Here is a 16,089-nt window from a genome sequence, read left to right on the forward strand (position 1 = left end):
CCTCCATTTCGCTGTTGGAATAATTTGCGTAGTCTTTTCAGAGGCCTGGCCCTTTCCTGACCTGACACACTAACACCTCCCAGGCCCGTTTCAGAATTTCAGATAGGCAGTTTGATGCACTCCTGGATGCCACAGATTACCACAATCTGCTGGGCCGACCTCTTAGCCTCCTCTGTAATATAAGCAGGTAGACACTATAGAAACAGTTCCCAAAGTGGGTTCTGTAGATTATCAGTTCTTCCTCCAATGAGATTTTCTAGTTAAAGAAGTTTAAGAAATTACTAAATGTACTTCCTTTGGAGAATCACAATACATAAAAGCATATTAAAGGCTTTGGAGTCTTTAAGGAAATTCTTTTAATCAAGCATTCCCCAAACTTATTTGACCACGAAATCCTTTTTTCCTATTATACTTATTCACATCCTGATTAATTAGTATTATGGAGCAAACTTTAAGAAATGCTGCATTAGAGGGGTGCCTGGGTGGCTCAGTCGGTCAAGCGTCTGACTTTGGCTCAGGTCATGAACTCACAGTTCGTGGGTTCGAGCACCGCCTCGGGCTCTGTGCTGACAGCTTAGAGCCTGGAGCCTCCTTCAAATTCTATGTCTCCCTCTCTGCTCTTCCCCCGCTCATGCTCTGTCTCTCTCTCCCTCAAAAATAAATAAAAACATTAAAAAAAATTTTTTTAAATGCTGCACTGGAGACTTACATTAACGCCAAGTAGAGTGTAAACATTTGATAATTTTGAATAAAACCCAGCACTTAATACCTAAAAAACACTCAGGTGGACTTCTATAAACCACCCATAAAAAGCATCTACAACGCTTGGTGACCTAGAAGATTTAGATCTAGATTCTTTCCTACAGAAGCAACTCAATTAGTGAAATACTATAGCCAGATCTAACCACTCTCTCTGTGTATTAGACAAAATGCTACCAAACACCAGCATAATTTGGGAATAACTGCAGAGGGAGTTCTAAAGCACTAGAACAGAAATTAATTACCAGTAATCAAAGAAACAGACATATTCTGGGCCAAGTAGCTGCAGAGTGAATACCTAAAACCAACTTTTTTTTTTTCCTGCTTAACTCCCACAGCTGGGCAATATTCCTATAGACAAAAGGCTCTATATGAAGCATTAGGAAACTTTTTACAAGAAAAATGGTAAAAGATCACACACCATTTTGTTGTGTCAAGTATAGCAGGCAGGGAATGGAAGACAGGGTCTTCTCCAGTACTTTCCCGAATGGTTGCAAGAGATTTTCACTAATTCCACGGTCATCTCTCACCTTCCTGCTATTGTGCTGACAACGGTAATTTCTCTCATGCTCAGGAATCTTCTGTCTTCAAATTTTGTAACCCCCAAACTAACTTCCCCTTCTTTTTTTGTCAATGACTCACAATGTGGAGTACATTTTTATGTTCGGTCGGTAGATGATCAGAGCTAATAAATTACATCCTCTGGCCTGAAACTTCCTTCAGGCGCTATGAAACATTCACTTTGCAAGTGGGGAATGCTCCCCAAATCTGGTTAAACTGAAACGGCAACTCTCAAGTTGTAAGATACCTCGTAAGATTTCACGTCAAAGTAGTGGATGTTAAGGTAACTTGAAAATAAGATTTACAAAAGGCAAAGCTTACAAACTGATGAAAGGTGAAGGGTGAGAAGGCATAGGGAAGTGGTATGTCAAAAAACATTCTAAATCATGTAGTTGCATAATAACAAGGCTGAGGTAAGCTATACCTTTGACCCACTTTGTTCTTTTATTATATCTAAGATTGTGTTAGTTTCAACAGCTTACATGAGGTGTCTTTCTACCCTTTTGACTCTCACCATATTAGTTTAAAACATGTGGAAGCAGCACACTAAAAGAACAACATACAGGTAAAATCAAAGAGTGAAAGTCTGTTAAAGTAACATTACACAATGAAGCATCATGACAAAAACATAAACACCAAAGTGTAATGTGCATGTCCGCTAAGCTTCTAGGACTGGATTGCTCATTGAAAAGAACAGCGGATGTGTATTTTAATCTGTGACTGCTAATAATGTGAGTAACTCATCTGAGTCTGTTAGGATGTTTATCATTCAGCTTCGTGATGCCCATCCTTTTTCTCCAGAAGAATTAAGGTTACAAAGTTGCAAGGATCACCCCCACGACAGTGGCTGGACTCTAGCATCTTATTTGAAAAAACACACACCTGAGAAATGGACCTGAAGATTTCTTGAACTAAACTGGTTCCCACCCTCTAGAATCTGAATCCCCAAGATGGGACTACAGGTTTAATTTAAAACAATCACATAAGCACTGAAATACACAGTACAGAGATGCACAGTATTACCAGTGTTTGTTCAAAACCAATTCACCGTTTCTCTTTGGGAGGGATGACCCCTGCTCGACTAGTCAAATGGCCGGAGAAGCGGAAGAGCGGTAACAAAATTATTCTTAAATCAACTGCTGCCATGACTTGAATGACTACTCACAGTTCCTGGCTCATAGTAGGCACCCCTATCTGTGGATGAATCAATCACTGGCCAGCCTTACGTATGTTATACCACTACTCTACATACTTTAAACTTTCTATATAAAGCAGTAGGCTTTCTCTGGCCTCATTTCTCAAATTGTCTGAAACTCTTGACATTGACACAGCCAGCAAAAAGATGCTTCCACTTCATGTAGAAGTCGCAAAGACAGAGAAGCTATATATCACGATCCCCATGCTGAGACTCGCTTGACCTTCATCTTACATTAAATACCACTTCCTGAGGAAGGAGTTCTCCAACCACTCAGCAGTATTATGCCCCCTGAGTTATGAACTCTCCTTGAACACTTTATTTTCCCTTTGTTGTATACAGCACCAGTCGCTAATAAGATTTGTATTGCTCTTTGTCAAACATGTGTCCCTCTCTCTAGACTTCAGACATCATGAAGGGGGTGGGCATGTGGGCTTTGGTGATTGACCTATTTCTTGCAGCTAGAACTGCCTGGCACATAGGTGCTCGGTAAGTATTTATTCAACGAATGTTTGAAAACAAGAAGCCCATTTCTGAGAACAATGAGAATAATATACTTCAATGTACTCAAATAATAAAAGCTTAGAAATCAAGGGAAGAAACATGAGGTCATCAAAAGCATCATGTGCAGAACATCACTGTCCTCGACATGAAACCGAGGGAAGTTTTCCCCTGGCCGTCACAGTGGTGAAAGAAGCTAACGGTGCCATGAGTGTCTATGTCCCGTCTTACAGGTTTCAAAGAGCTTCCATCCCGTGTGTGGTTCATGACTGAAAGTCTCCCAAAAGTTCATACACAACTGTCTGTGGTTTGACATGAATGTTTTTAAAGAGCTATGATAGCTAGACGATATACCCATTTATCCCGAAAGTTTTAATAAATGACTTATAGACTGTGAATTTTTTTTTTAGGGATCACTGCATAATATTCCCTCTATAAACCAGCTGGGACAAATTTTTTTTTTTTTTTTTTTTTTTTTAAGTTTCAGAGCTCTGAAATATAAATACTGATTCTAAATAACATCTTCAGGCATTGTAGATCATAGGAGCTCTATTTTCTCCAAGGACAAAGAAATACAATCTGAGAGCTTCTGCTGTGTGCCAAAGGGACTTCCCAGAGACTGTTGGCAAATGGATCCACACCTGAAAGGTTCCAAAGTAAACTTTCTAACACCTTTTCAGAGGTGTATGACCTTCAGAATCCTGTGAAGGTGAGAGTAGGAGAGAGACATCTATTTAAACAATAAACTCTAATACTCTGTGATGATGTCAAGACATTTTTTTAACTTTCTAGAACTGTATGAAAATTCACAAACAGAAAGACCAGCGGGTAGATCGCAATTTTGGCAAATGTTGTAGCGATGGAAACACGACTTGCCTTTAAGATCTTGTTCCACCTTTTAAACGAACGTTTGGACATCTGAGTTTGCAAAAACCCAGTATCTTATGTCTCCATCAAATTTTATGAATGTCAAAGGTTTGACACATAGTCTCTAATCTGATTCACACAATAATCTTATGAAATAGGCAGGCCAAGAATTGTATAGATGAAGAGCATGAGGTTCCTAAAGGTTAACTTTCTTGACTCGGGATCTAACTTAGCAAATGGAAGAACTATGGATGGAAGAGTCTCTGATCCCTAGACCACTGCTATTCCCAAAGAGCCACACCACTCTGGCCCCTCTCAAAGTGCTGCTCACTCTTTACTCCTTGCCAAAATAAGCAGTAAGAGAGCAATGTCCATAACTTCAAGTATGGAAGGAGTACACAGCATACATATAAAGTGTAAAGTATTTCCCTCAAAATAATAATGGTCATATCCCCCGCTATGCCCCCACATGGTTTCAGGTCAGAGAAACCTCATAAATATGATTTGCGATTCTTGGTCTTGTATCACACTTACGTGGAGGGCACCACTTTGCATCAGAAAAAGACAAAAAACATGTTTTCTCCTCTTATGAAAGACCAGAATCACTAAATCCAAGTTGCTCCAAAATCTAGTGTAAGGTTAGGGCTGGAAAGTAGGGTAAAACTCAAAGTATAATCTTTCCTGTTTAGTAGGGTGGGGATAATAGGGTAGCGTCTCAAGAAAAAAGAAATGCTGTTAACTACTGAATGAATATTGGTGAAGGTTTCTTTTCTTTTTTTTCGTTCTTCTTGTCTTTTTTTTTTTTTTTAAATGAGTGACTTGGCTTTATGAAGGAGGAAGAGGTCAATTCTTTACATAAAACACCTTAAACATCTGTGAATCCTAGAGTTTAACAGAGAAAAAAATCACATTAAGTTCTTTAACTGCCAAAATCTATTTTCTTATCTATACTGTACCCTGTGCTATTACATTTGCACAACAGCCAAGTTAAAGATAGAAAGGCCGATCAAATAACCTCCACTGAATGTAAGGGTCAAAGCAGAATTGATCCATATAATAGGCCTAACCCTAATCTTGGTTGAAAATATATTTAGCCTATAAAGTCAGCCTTGTTCTTTTAAGTCAGTGTTCTCCAACCCTGAATACATATTAGAATGAGTTTTTTTTTAAATATACTGGTGCCCCAATCCTGCTCCAGAAATGAAATCAGAATCTCATTAGAATAGGAACGGGCTGGTTGAGGGTCAGTTAGAGTTGAAAACCTCTGGTCTAATAAGCGCTTTTTGTTATCCAGTTTCAAATGCCCCAACGTGATGTCATTTTCATATTTTCCTATGGAAGGAATACTCCCAGTCCCAGTACTCATAGCGACAATGGTAAGAAACATCATACTTTTACAAGCTGAATGAGTTTACTACTTCTTGGATACAAAGCAGATATTCTTAAGTCACAAATACTACACTTAAATACTAACCATTAAAATTAAAAAAAAAAAAATTTTAAAAACTGCATAGAACTATGAACATATAACTATGCAATGCTCATTTAATTATAGCTTAAGTAATAAACTATTTTCAAAAACGTATCTTCCACTGAATAGTAGCCAGTCTTATAAAATATTTGATTTTTGGAATTTTCCCATAGATAGAAGTAAGAAAAGGCAAATAAAGAAACCAGAAGTACCAGATACCCTATTACACAGGTATCTGAAATCAGTTCAAAGGGGAGTTTCCACTGCTCAGAGGACAAAGGACTTCTCAGAAATATTACTGCAATCATATTGCTCATTTCTTACTCAACCCGGTACTGCTGAAACGGATGTTGCTATGTTCCCACCTTAACTGCCTTATGTGTTGTTCCTGTGACAGCTGGAGTCAACAAAGATAAGTTTGGCTCCTGGAAAAACCAAAATGTCAGCCTTCTTTATTTTTAAACTCGCTCTAGAATTCTCCTATATTATCTGATCCTATGAATTTGACAATAGCTGCATATTAGGTAAAGCTAGAGAAGGAGTAACTAAGCCTGGTCTAAACCGTGTGCGGAAGTAAACATAACAATAAAAACACATTCTATGCAGTTTTTAGATTTTATAAAAATCTACTCACGTTCAAAGTAGGCTTACACTAAAGATTTCAAGACCAAAAAAGTGCATAATATTCTAATGTGAAAAAAATGTTTTAATGTTTATTTTAATTTTCTTTTTTTTTTTGAGAGAGAGAGAGACAGAACATGAGTGGGGAAAGGGTAGAAAGAGAGAGGGAGACACAGAATCTGAAGCAGGCTCAGGGTCTGAGCTGTCAGCACAGACCCCAACGTGGGGCTCGAACTCACAAACTGTGAGATCATGACCTGAGCAGACTGAGCCACCCAGGTGCCCAAGGCATAATATTCTAATTAAACCTAGGTGGCCTAGCTGGGAAAACACTTCCGATTCCTTTTCTATAAACTACTTAATTAAAAAGAAATTAACAGCTGCTACAGTAATGCTAGGGACATATGAAAGGATGGAGGAAATTTTGATTTTGTGTTTCTGTTTTCAGGTCAATGAATTGTAACCAAGTATTACCAGGTGAATAGTATAAACTTACATGATTTATCGCAGACTGAACAGCCTTTACATAATGGCTTAGTTCCCGATCCATCATGGCCAATTCAACCATTGCCTTGTCCATACTGTATTCACTACTCACTTCAGCTGAAAGAAAAAGAAAGCAATTATTGTTGTCAATTTAAAATGTCATCTCTGAAAAAGTTGCTCCAATCTAATTATTATCATCTAAGCAATTTTGTAAAAGGTAGTACATGTTGTCTGAAGACCTCCTTAACATATGTCTGTCTCACTCAAAATTCTAAGAATATACTCGGTAGAAGAAGGCTCAAAAGTTGGAGTGGAAAAAAAAGCAGACTCAGACCTAGGAGTTCCTAAGATTGTGCCACTTAGTTGTATGATCTTAAACCAACCACGACACTTCGCTCAGCCTCAGTTTCCTTTTTGGTTAAAGCAGCCCAGTCACGTATCTGCAAATGAACCTCACGGGATTATTAAAGATCAAATAAGAAAGATTTTCATTTCTAGTAGGTTAGGTCATGTGGACCAATTCTACTGAAAACCACAAAAACAATCAGATAAAACAGGAAGGAAGGAGGGTGGAAGGAAGGAAGGAAGGAAGGAAGGAAGGAAGGAAGGAAGGAAGGAATGGGAGGGAGGGAGGGAGAATTCTTAAAAACAAGAGTCACAAGTTAGAAACAATCAGGCAAAATCTAAAGAAAACGGAAAAAGAAAAGCAGAGCACAGAATGCCAAAGTTGCATAGCCTGCCCCCAGGCAGCTGGGTCTCTACTCTTCGGAATAGAGGAACCAGAGGTAATGCCACCCTGTTCTTCCGGGCTGTGGCAAGGTTGGCCTTAGCCACTGAGCAGGACAGAGGTAAGAGGGAGAGACAACAAACCTGTTTCTTAAAAAGTGTGACCACAAGCCAGTTCTCCTGGTTCTGCAGCCTAGGCTGCCCTGGGGAACCTAAGCTCTGATCTTGGCATGAGGTGGTCTCACCCCGAAAGCACCCACAGGTACTCCCCTCTGGAGGAGACTTTTTTTTTTTTTTTAATTTTTTTTTCAACGTTTATTTATTTTTGGGACAGAGAGAGACAGAGCATGAACGGGGGAGGGGCAGAGAGAGAGGGAGACACAGAATCGGAAACAGGCTCCAGGCTCTGAGCCATCAGCCCCAGAGCCTGATGCGGGGCTCGAACTCACGGGCCGCGAGATCGTGACCTGGCTGAAGTCAGACGCTTAACCGACTGCGCCACCCAGGCGCCCCAGGAGGAGACATTTTAATCCTAGGTCTCAAATAATCCCTGCAAGTAATTACGAAGGAGAATGAGCAGATCACAGGGGGAAAGGTAAAACAACAAAAAACCTTACAAACACAAGAAAACAAGACACCAAGAGTAAGAACCAGCAGAAACAGATCCACAAATGTTTCAGAGACTGGAATATTCTACCAGTTACTGGAATTCTACTAGTCAGAATATGAAACAACTATGCTTACTCTGTTGATAAAATACCTGATGCAACAAGAGACTATGAAGAGTGACTGGAACACGGGAAAAGTGGGGTAACGTTCTTAAGTGCTTTTAAATGTATTTTTCCCGCCAACCTCTAAACATACAATTTAATAGATCAGGAAAAGATCAAGAGCGTGAAATAATGCAAATGTTAACATTAAAAGAGCTGAACAAAAAGAAAGTAAAACTAACTTACGCAATCACATTTGGGAATGCACATAGTCCATTCACATACCTTAGCTCACACAAATGTCACTATTTCTTGTCTACTCTGAAGAACAATGTGACAGATCATCCCAAAGTCATGAAATAACGGAAAACACACTTACATTTTGGCTTTTGAAAGTGATTTTCCTAGACTTTAAAGTGGTGTTTTTAATCTTACAGTAGTCAGTGACGAGCACATTTTAGAAAGAGTCTCCTGGATGAACCTGCTTCTGGTAGAATGCCTCCTAGCTTGTTAACACCCAGAATCCACACTGTATCTGTACGCGTATCTCATTACAGGGGTTTTCGTTTGTTTTTGAGGAAGGGGAAGGGGCAATGTTTATGTAAGAAAAACCTGTATTTACGTTCCCCAAATTAAATACATTTTTAACAAAATGGTGTATGAGAAAGGACTCAAGTCATATTCCAAATAAAACTGTTAGACTGTTTGGTTTGTGACTTATATAAGGCAGGCATTTTACTGCGTCTGGTTAATCAGTGGAATTCAATATACTGTTAGCAATCTCCCTCTGGGATTAAATGACTTTATTTTAGAAAGCAAGTAAAAATGTGCCTTTGACATTAAAAATGCTATGAAAGAGTTTGCAAAATAAAATAAATGGGATCACAGTTTTCATTATCAAGGTCCCACAGATGCTAGCCAGACTTGAACCAGATGGCAATCTCAGATATAAGGCCAAGGAAACCTTCCCCACAAAGGAGAAAACGAGTGATAGCTGCTGGGTCGGGGTTGGACGGCATGAAGCCTGAGGGAAGAATCTTTGGAGGCCATCTGTGGCTTCCTGCAGCCTCACCTAAGGCTCCAGGGCTCAAAGAATGTTGGGACAAGCAGAAGAACCTAAGTGATGAATAGTGCAGCCTGAGGCAAGAGAGGGAAAACACCAGAAAAGATCAGGAAGCCAGTCGGAGAGGAATTGAGAATCACACTCCACCTGAAGGTGACGCCCAGTGCCCAGTCCGCTAACTTCGGGCTAAAGGCAGTGTCTGGGGCCGCTGCAGAGCCACAAAACGGGCTGTAGACCAGAGACCTAAAACTAGAAGGAGTCCCCTTGGCAAAAGAAATCTGGAAGAAAGGCCAGGAGGACATCCCCGTCAAGTAGCAATCTTTAGGATTCTTTCGTGTTCTTCTTGTTAACCTTTATTTCCCAACTGCGATAATAATCTCTTTTAACACTGTGATATGTATTCACGTTTCAGAAACGGCACAGGGAACCTGTGTCCTGCCCTACGAAAGAATCAACGTGAGAAAAGAGCATAGTGTTGCATGAAAAAGGCAAACAGGCCAAAATAAATCCCCCAAAGGATTCAAGAGGAACTGGGAATGGCCAAGGACGCATGGGGCTGGCTGTTGTCTAAAGAGTGGGCGTGGGCTGGGATGGGTATGTGGACGGCCTGCTCTTTTACTACACAATACATCATCCCACTATCAAAATTTCCCCAGCCTACAGGAAAGTCCTGAAAATCGACACCAAACTAAATCCTACACATTCTTCAAGGGATGAACTCAAGCCCTACCTGCTTTTAATTTTTAGCATTTATTCATTTTTGAAAGGCAGAGAGAGAGACAGAGTGCGAATGGGAGAGGGGCAGAGAGAGAGGGAGACACTGAAACAGAAGCAGGCTCTGAGCTGTCAGCACAGAGCCCGACGTGGGGCTCGAACTCATGGACCGCGAGACCATGACCTGAGCTGAAGTCGGCCCCTTAACTGACTGAGCCACCCAGGAGACCCCCCCTTTTTTTTAATGTTTGTTTATTTTTTGAGAGAGAGAGAGAGAGAGACAGAGAACTAGTGGGGGAGAGGCAGAGAGAGAGGGAGGCACAGAATCCGAAGCAGGCTCCAGGCTCTGAGCTGTCAGCACAGAGCCCGACTTGGGGCTCGAACTCACAAGCTGTGAGATCATGACCTGAGTCGAAGTTGGGCGCATAACTGACTGAGCCATCCAGGCGCCCCTGCCCTACCTGCTTCTAAACCATACCAGCCTAGGAGGATCTCCTCCTTCACTTAATTTCTCAACCACTACACTTGATACTTCGGTACTTTTAATCACAAACAATCTTGTTTTCTTACATGCATTTGTCTCTCCAAACACAGTTGAACCCATTTGACCGCAAGAACGATGCCTTAATGATCCTGGGATCCAATAAAGAATTATAGCGCCTCTTCCATCAATGTTCTCACATGCCGTTAATAAATTTGAAAATTAAAATTTCGCCAAACTGTGAATTGTCCTGCCTCAGATATTGTATTGAATTAAAATGTAAGAAAGAGGGACATCTGGGTGGCTCAGTCAGTTAAGTGTTGACTCTTGATTTCGGCTCAGGTCACCATCTCATGGTTTGTGAGACTGAGCCCTGCGTTGGGCTCTACGCCGACAGCTCGGAGCCTGCGTGGGGTTCTCTGTCTCCCTCTCTCTCTGCCCCTCCTCCCACACGCACATTCTCTCTCTCAAAAGAAATATTCAAAAAATAAAACGTAAAGAAGACACATGATATCAACTGCTTTGCCTATTATATTTTCATTGTGACTTCCATCGGAAAAAAACTGGCACCAACAGGTGGAGGCAAGGTAGGCGGGCGAGGGGGGGAGAAGCACACAAATCATGTTAAAATGTACAGAATGACAATCTCGGAGAGGAAATTATCACTGTACCACAAAAGCCTGGCATTACAAGAGATCGGTGAGGATGATAAAGCATGGAAAGCAGTAACAAACGATGAAAAAAATACGTAATAATAATAGCTGTAGCTAACAATTAGTAAGCACTTTATTATGTGCCAAGACTATACTGAGCACACCATTTACAGTAAACCTCACAACAACTTTTTTATATGTACCTTACACATGAGAAAAGCGAAAAACTGAGCAGCGGAAGGAGCTTGCTCAGCACCCTAAAGGTAGTGAGCGCACAGCTAAGCGGCCAACTCAGGCTTCCCGGTGGCGAAGTCTGTGGGCTTGCCCATCTGTGCTAACAGGTGCTTAAACAGGAGGAGAAGGAAGCACCTCCAAGTCCTCCTCCGTGACTATCCAGGGAACAAGCCGTCGGTAGGGACGAAGTCCTGGCCCCAAGCTTCATCTCAGCCCCTGATCCATTCTAAGTAAGGTCCTGGCTATGCCACTCAAATGCTATCGGAGTTCCTTAACATAGACGAAACCGATAACAGAAAGAAAATGATTCTTCCCTTTTAGAAGATTACTAAGTTTTCATGTCGGTGAAGAGAGTGACCTTGCACATCAGCAAGGCCAGTTGGAGAGGCTGTAAGCGCAACCAAGTCACCCGCCAAATGCTAGGAGATAAGGAAATGGACTCCAGCTGCTAAGAAATCAAACCTGCATGAGGTCAAAAGCAGCAGCAGCAGCAGCAGCAAGAGACATGGAAGCAGCAGCCAGGCAAGCACAGTAGCGAAGCAATGCTCAAGGGGAAGGGAGGGAAAAGTCCTGGAGTCTTCGTGTTGCAGAGATACTTCTCAGTGGAGCCTGTGGCAAACCATTTCTATCACCTGCGCCTCTGACTGCCTTCCCCCCGCCAAACGGGGTCTGGGGAGTCTAGGAATATTTACATTTCTTCGATGTGCCATTCAGTAAGCATTTATTTATTATAATCAGGCCTTGCTTGTATTAATAAAATGAACATACATAGGTGATACACTTGAACATTCATTTTTAAGCCAATAAATACATAGGGAAGTCTCATGGAGAGAGCTTGGTGAGTCCACAAATCCCGTATAACAAACACATCTGGCACGCTAATTAGGGAACTGTTCCAAGAAGTTAGCACAATAACTAGCTGAAATATATCCCCCCACCCCACCCTGGCAAATCAAGTCCAGAGGGCACAGATAATCTTTGATTTACATTATAAAGTGATAACTGTTTCTGTAAGTATGCCAGTACTGGGGATGTCCTCCTACAAATCTGTGTGTCTACACCCCGAGATCCTGGTCAGCACCATCCCAAACACTGGAAGAACTTTTAAAATGTTATTTAGACCAGAGAGAGCCACAGAATTAAACCCGTTTTAAAAAGATGGGTTTTCTTTGATTTTTCTTTTTCCTGTTCAGTGGCAAACCTTAGAAAAATCAAAAATGATAGTCACTGAAGGAGGGCTTCTTTTACACTGAAGCACTCTGATATTTTTATAGTACAAAAAGTCTCTGAATGGATGCAGTTGGCCTGCATATGATTTTCCTAAAGTCAAACAAACCTATAATTATGCAATCTAAGCAGCCGCGCTATTCATTAGACACGTCATCTGTTACTCAATGTCAAAATGCACTAACAGCAATATTATAACTATTACTATTCCCTGTTTGAAGTGTCGAATAGGCATTAAAGTTACATGATCTGTAGAACACACTAAGCAGAAGTGGGTGATTTCGTGTTGCAATCGCTTCAACTTAAAACAAAATCCGTGAGGCTTCAATGAGAGGAAGGTGATGGCAGGAACAAGTTATAAAAGCAGAACAGTAACAGTCAATGCCAGTTGCTTGACTGTGAAAGACCAGGGCAAAATGAGAAGAAACAGATCTGAGAAAAGGAATGGAAGGGAGGTGACAAACTAGCTATTTTTACAAATGTAGATTCATGTAAGACAAATGCCAAGTCCCCTATTTAGGACCAAAAGATGCAGGTAATAAGCCTGCAGCAATACAGGGATTGTTAAGTAGCACAGTGTGGACTCCTAAGAGTTTATTCCAGGGTGAGTTCCAAGATTGGTGAGGGTCTGTTCACACCTTACTTGCTCAATATAGTGCCATTTTAGGCAAATGGCTAGAAATGGGGAAGCAGAAGATTCTTTACCTTGGCTTCCCCAAGTCCAGTGGGCATGGACCTCAAGCTCTCATTCCAGACCGGTGACCATTTTGGCAAGAATGGAAGGTATCACCTCTGACCAACTATTCTAAATAAGGCCCCTCCCTAGCCACGCTGCCTGTGCCTGCAGCCTAAGGCATGTATGTACGAAGAGAAATAAACTCTCTTCCCCTAGGCCCAAGCCCTGAGGTTTGGGAAACAGCTGAAACGGCTGAGCACACAGCACCTAGAGCCAAGTTCTCTTACCACTGTCCCGGTCCTCAGAAGAACTGCCTTCAGTGAAACAGACATGAAAAAGAGGACATTCTCCCTCCTTTCCCCTAGCATGTCCATACACATCTTTGTATTACCTCTCTACACTACCAGATGTCTCTTCGCTTTGCTCCGCTGTTCTCTATGATCTCAGCCACAGATCCCTTTCCAGAATCCTCCCTAATCTCCAGAATAGGACTAAATGCTTCATGTCTTATAGGTCCATAAAACTTCTCTACTTTTACAACTAGGACACATGTGAATGTGTGTGTGTTAGGGGGCATGCCCAAGACAAATTTCACCTACTTAACCTTTCCAACTTTTTGTTCCTGACTCAGATGTATAGTTTTGCCCCTGGCCAAGTTGTTTCCTGAAATTTTGTCCTAAATAAATAAAAATTGCAGAATCGGGTGTTCTTTCCCCCCTACAAAGTCATGTGCAAGCATTTCTGAACAGGAACAATACCAATTACATAGAGTTGATTAAATTCAACTCCATGTACTTTATCAATAAAATGCCAGACTAAGACAAAGCAGCCATCTAGTGTTCTTATGGGGTTGCTGACTCCAATTCAACATGAATCACACACTCAGAAGGATCTGATAAATATTCAATGCCATCGAGTACATATGTCCATTTTGGCAAGGAGCAGGAAAGAAAATGGGGCAGGGGAATTGCCTGATTGTCCTTTAAGTTTCCTAGAACAGATGGGCCAAGGAATAGAAAGAGTTTACTTTCTGAAACAGCTAATCTCTTCAGTGATTCGTCTATATTTTATAAACAAGAAATTTCTTCTTTCTGGGTGAACTCAAATAAATGATGATATAAACCATACCTTTCCCTCTCTGCGCACACACACACACACACACACACACACACACACACACCCCTTCCTCCCTTAAAATATAGCTCCAACCATATCTAGCAACATATATCTACATACACACCTACCTCTATGAGTGGGTGTGTGTGTGTGTGTTTTTCCTGGCAGCCTAGTATTAAGCAATCATTATATATTCATCAGGAGTCAAATTTAATGACTTACTCACTGCTTGAGCAATATTTAATAGAAACTTGTTACTTCTCACTACACTGTACTTTAGCCATAATTATTCCTCCCCACAGATATTAGTGTGGAGGAAAAGTTAAAACCGAATCCACATTCTGTAAATGCCTCCCACCAGAAGTAATGGTGAAGAATGTAACAGTGTATGGCATGAAGTGGTCTGCCAACTAGAAACACAGTGAAATACGGGGGAAATCTTTAAGAAACATTGACCTTCATAATCCTCTTTACTTATCTATACAATTTTCTTGTCAATAATACAGAAGAAGGATTAATAATACAGTGCCAATATTGAGTTACAATATGGTAAACTCAAAAAGCCAGCTCTGGAGTCAGCATACATTCAAATCTAGGCTATAGTACTTGCTAGCTATGTGGTCTTTGGTTAGTCACTAGATCAGTTTCCTCTTCTCTATAATGGGTACAATAACCATATTTAACTCATAAAGCTGATATGAAGACTAAAGGAGAAAACAGACAAAACGATCAGCACGGGGCCTGGCTCACAGTAAACGCAAACAAAATATCTGCCATTAAAATTACTGCAGAATGGGAACTACTCTGCAAATGTAATCAGTCTAAATGCTGAAAGCATTCTACCCTTAGAACCGTAAGTTGTCAAGTGAAGGTCACCTCCTTAAACTCTCTTGGCTGTTTTTACCAACCTGACACCAAAGCACTAAGCTGAACCCACAAAACTATGATGCTCAATGAGAGAAGCTCTGTAAACCTCCCCATGCCAACTAATGTCCAGAAACTCATTTGCCTAATAATATATGCTTCAGTACTTAATATTTGCCAGGTGAGGGGGCAGGGGTGGTTTCAAGCAAGGAGCACCGAACCCTGCCCACAGAAGGTAGGAAAAGGTTCAACAGGTGAGGGGATAAATGTGTCATATCTTGAGAGGCGAGTTAAGTGTGCACCAGAGGTTCACAGACTGAAGCAGCGCCTAAACACGCCTCTCACCCCTTTCCACAGAGGCTGACTTCAAGTTTATATTCTCAGACAAGAAGAGGAGCGTGACAGAGATTAAAAGAAGGAACAAATAAATCTTCGCTGAGCACCGACAATGTGCCAGGCCCTTTGAACATACTACTCGTTCTATCCTTTGTTGCAACAATGAATTAGGTGTCATTAAATGCAATTTGATAAGGAAACTGATACCCCTAGAGGTTAACTCATTTGCCCTGGGTCACACAGTTAACAAATGGAGGAGTTAGGAACTGACCTCAGGTCCAAGTTAAAGTTAGCACAGAAGGCACACGCGACAAGGGTCTGAACTACCACACAGAAATAAATAATACGCTCATGCAAAAGTCATGGAGTAATAAATAATTGGTTCTCTAGCTAAAGGAATTCTCCTAAACATTACTTTCTTGTGTGTGTGTGTGTGTGTGTGTGTGAGAGAGAGAGAGAGAGACAGAGAGAGAGAGAGAGAGAAAGTGAAATTAACTTAAATAGTTCTACCTCAGAGGAATGGAGACCATGCTTCATTATATAGACAGGTATTTCCTTAGAACACATAGTTAATATTAAACCACCATGGTAAAGGTATAACTCAAAATATGGCTTCAAATAAATTCTATGAAGGATTAAGTTCACAAAATCATAGAAATTGGTCTCTGGATACAATCTGGTCTCTACCAGTCATCAAAAGCACTATGAATGTCAGGTGATGACTATCTACCATTTTAAAACATGCCCACTGGCCTTTTTTGGCTACCTATTACAAGGCCCTTGAGTCTTCAAGGTCAAATCTGTCTTTTCTATGACTTAAACCCTTTT

The 16,089-nt window shown here is 41.0% G+C and overlaps 1 protein-coding gene across 2 annotated transcripts in view; it reads right to left on the reverse strand.

Annotated features, from left to right (window-relative positions):
- The window catches only part of NSMCE2 (NSE2 (MMS21) homolog, SMC5-SMC6 complex SUMO ligase), a 216,977-nt gene that overhangs the window by 172,151 nt on the left and 28,737 nt on the right, over positions 1 to 16,089 (reverse strand). For both annotated transcript variants that reach the window (XM_045453702.1, XM_045453701.1), the window contains exon 3: positions 6,472 to 6,578. In XM_045453702.1, coding sequence (XP_045309658.1) covers positions 6,472 to 6,578 — 107 coding nt within the window. The remainder of the gene's footprint in view (positions 1 to 6,471; positions 6,579 to 16,089) is intronic.

Source organism: Leopardus geoffroyi, chromosome C3, assembly GCF_018350155.1.
Source record: "Leopardus geoffroyi isolate Oge1 chromosome C3, O.geoffroyi_Oge1_pat1.0, whole genome shotgun sequence".
Classification (NCBI taxonomy): domain Eukaryota; kingdom Metazoa; phylum Chordata; class Mammalia; order Carnivora; family Felidae; genus Leopardus; species Leopardus geoffroyi.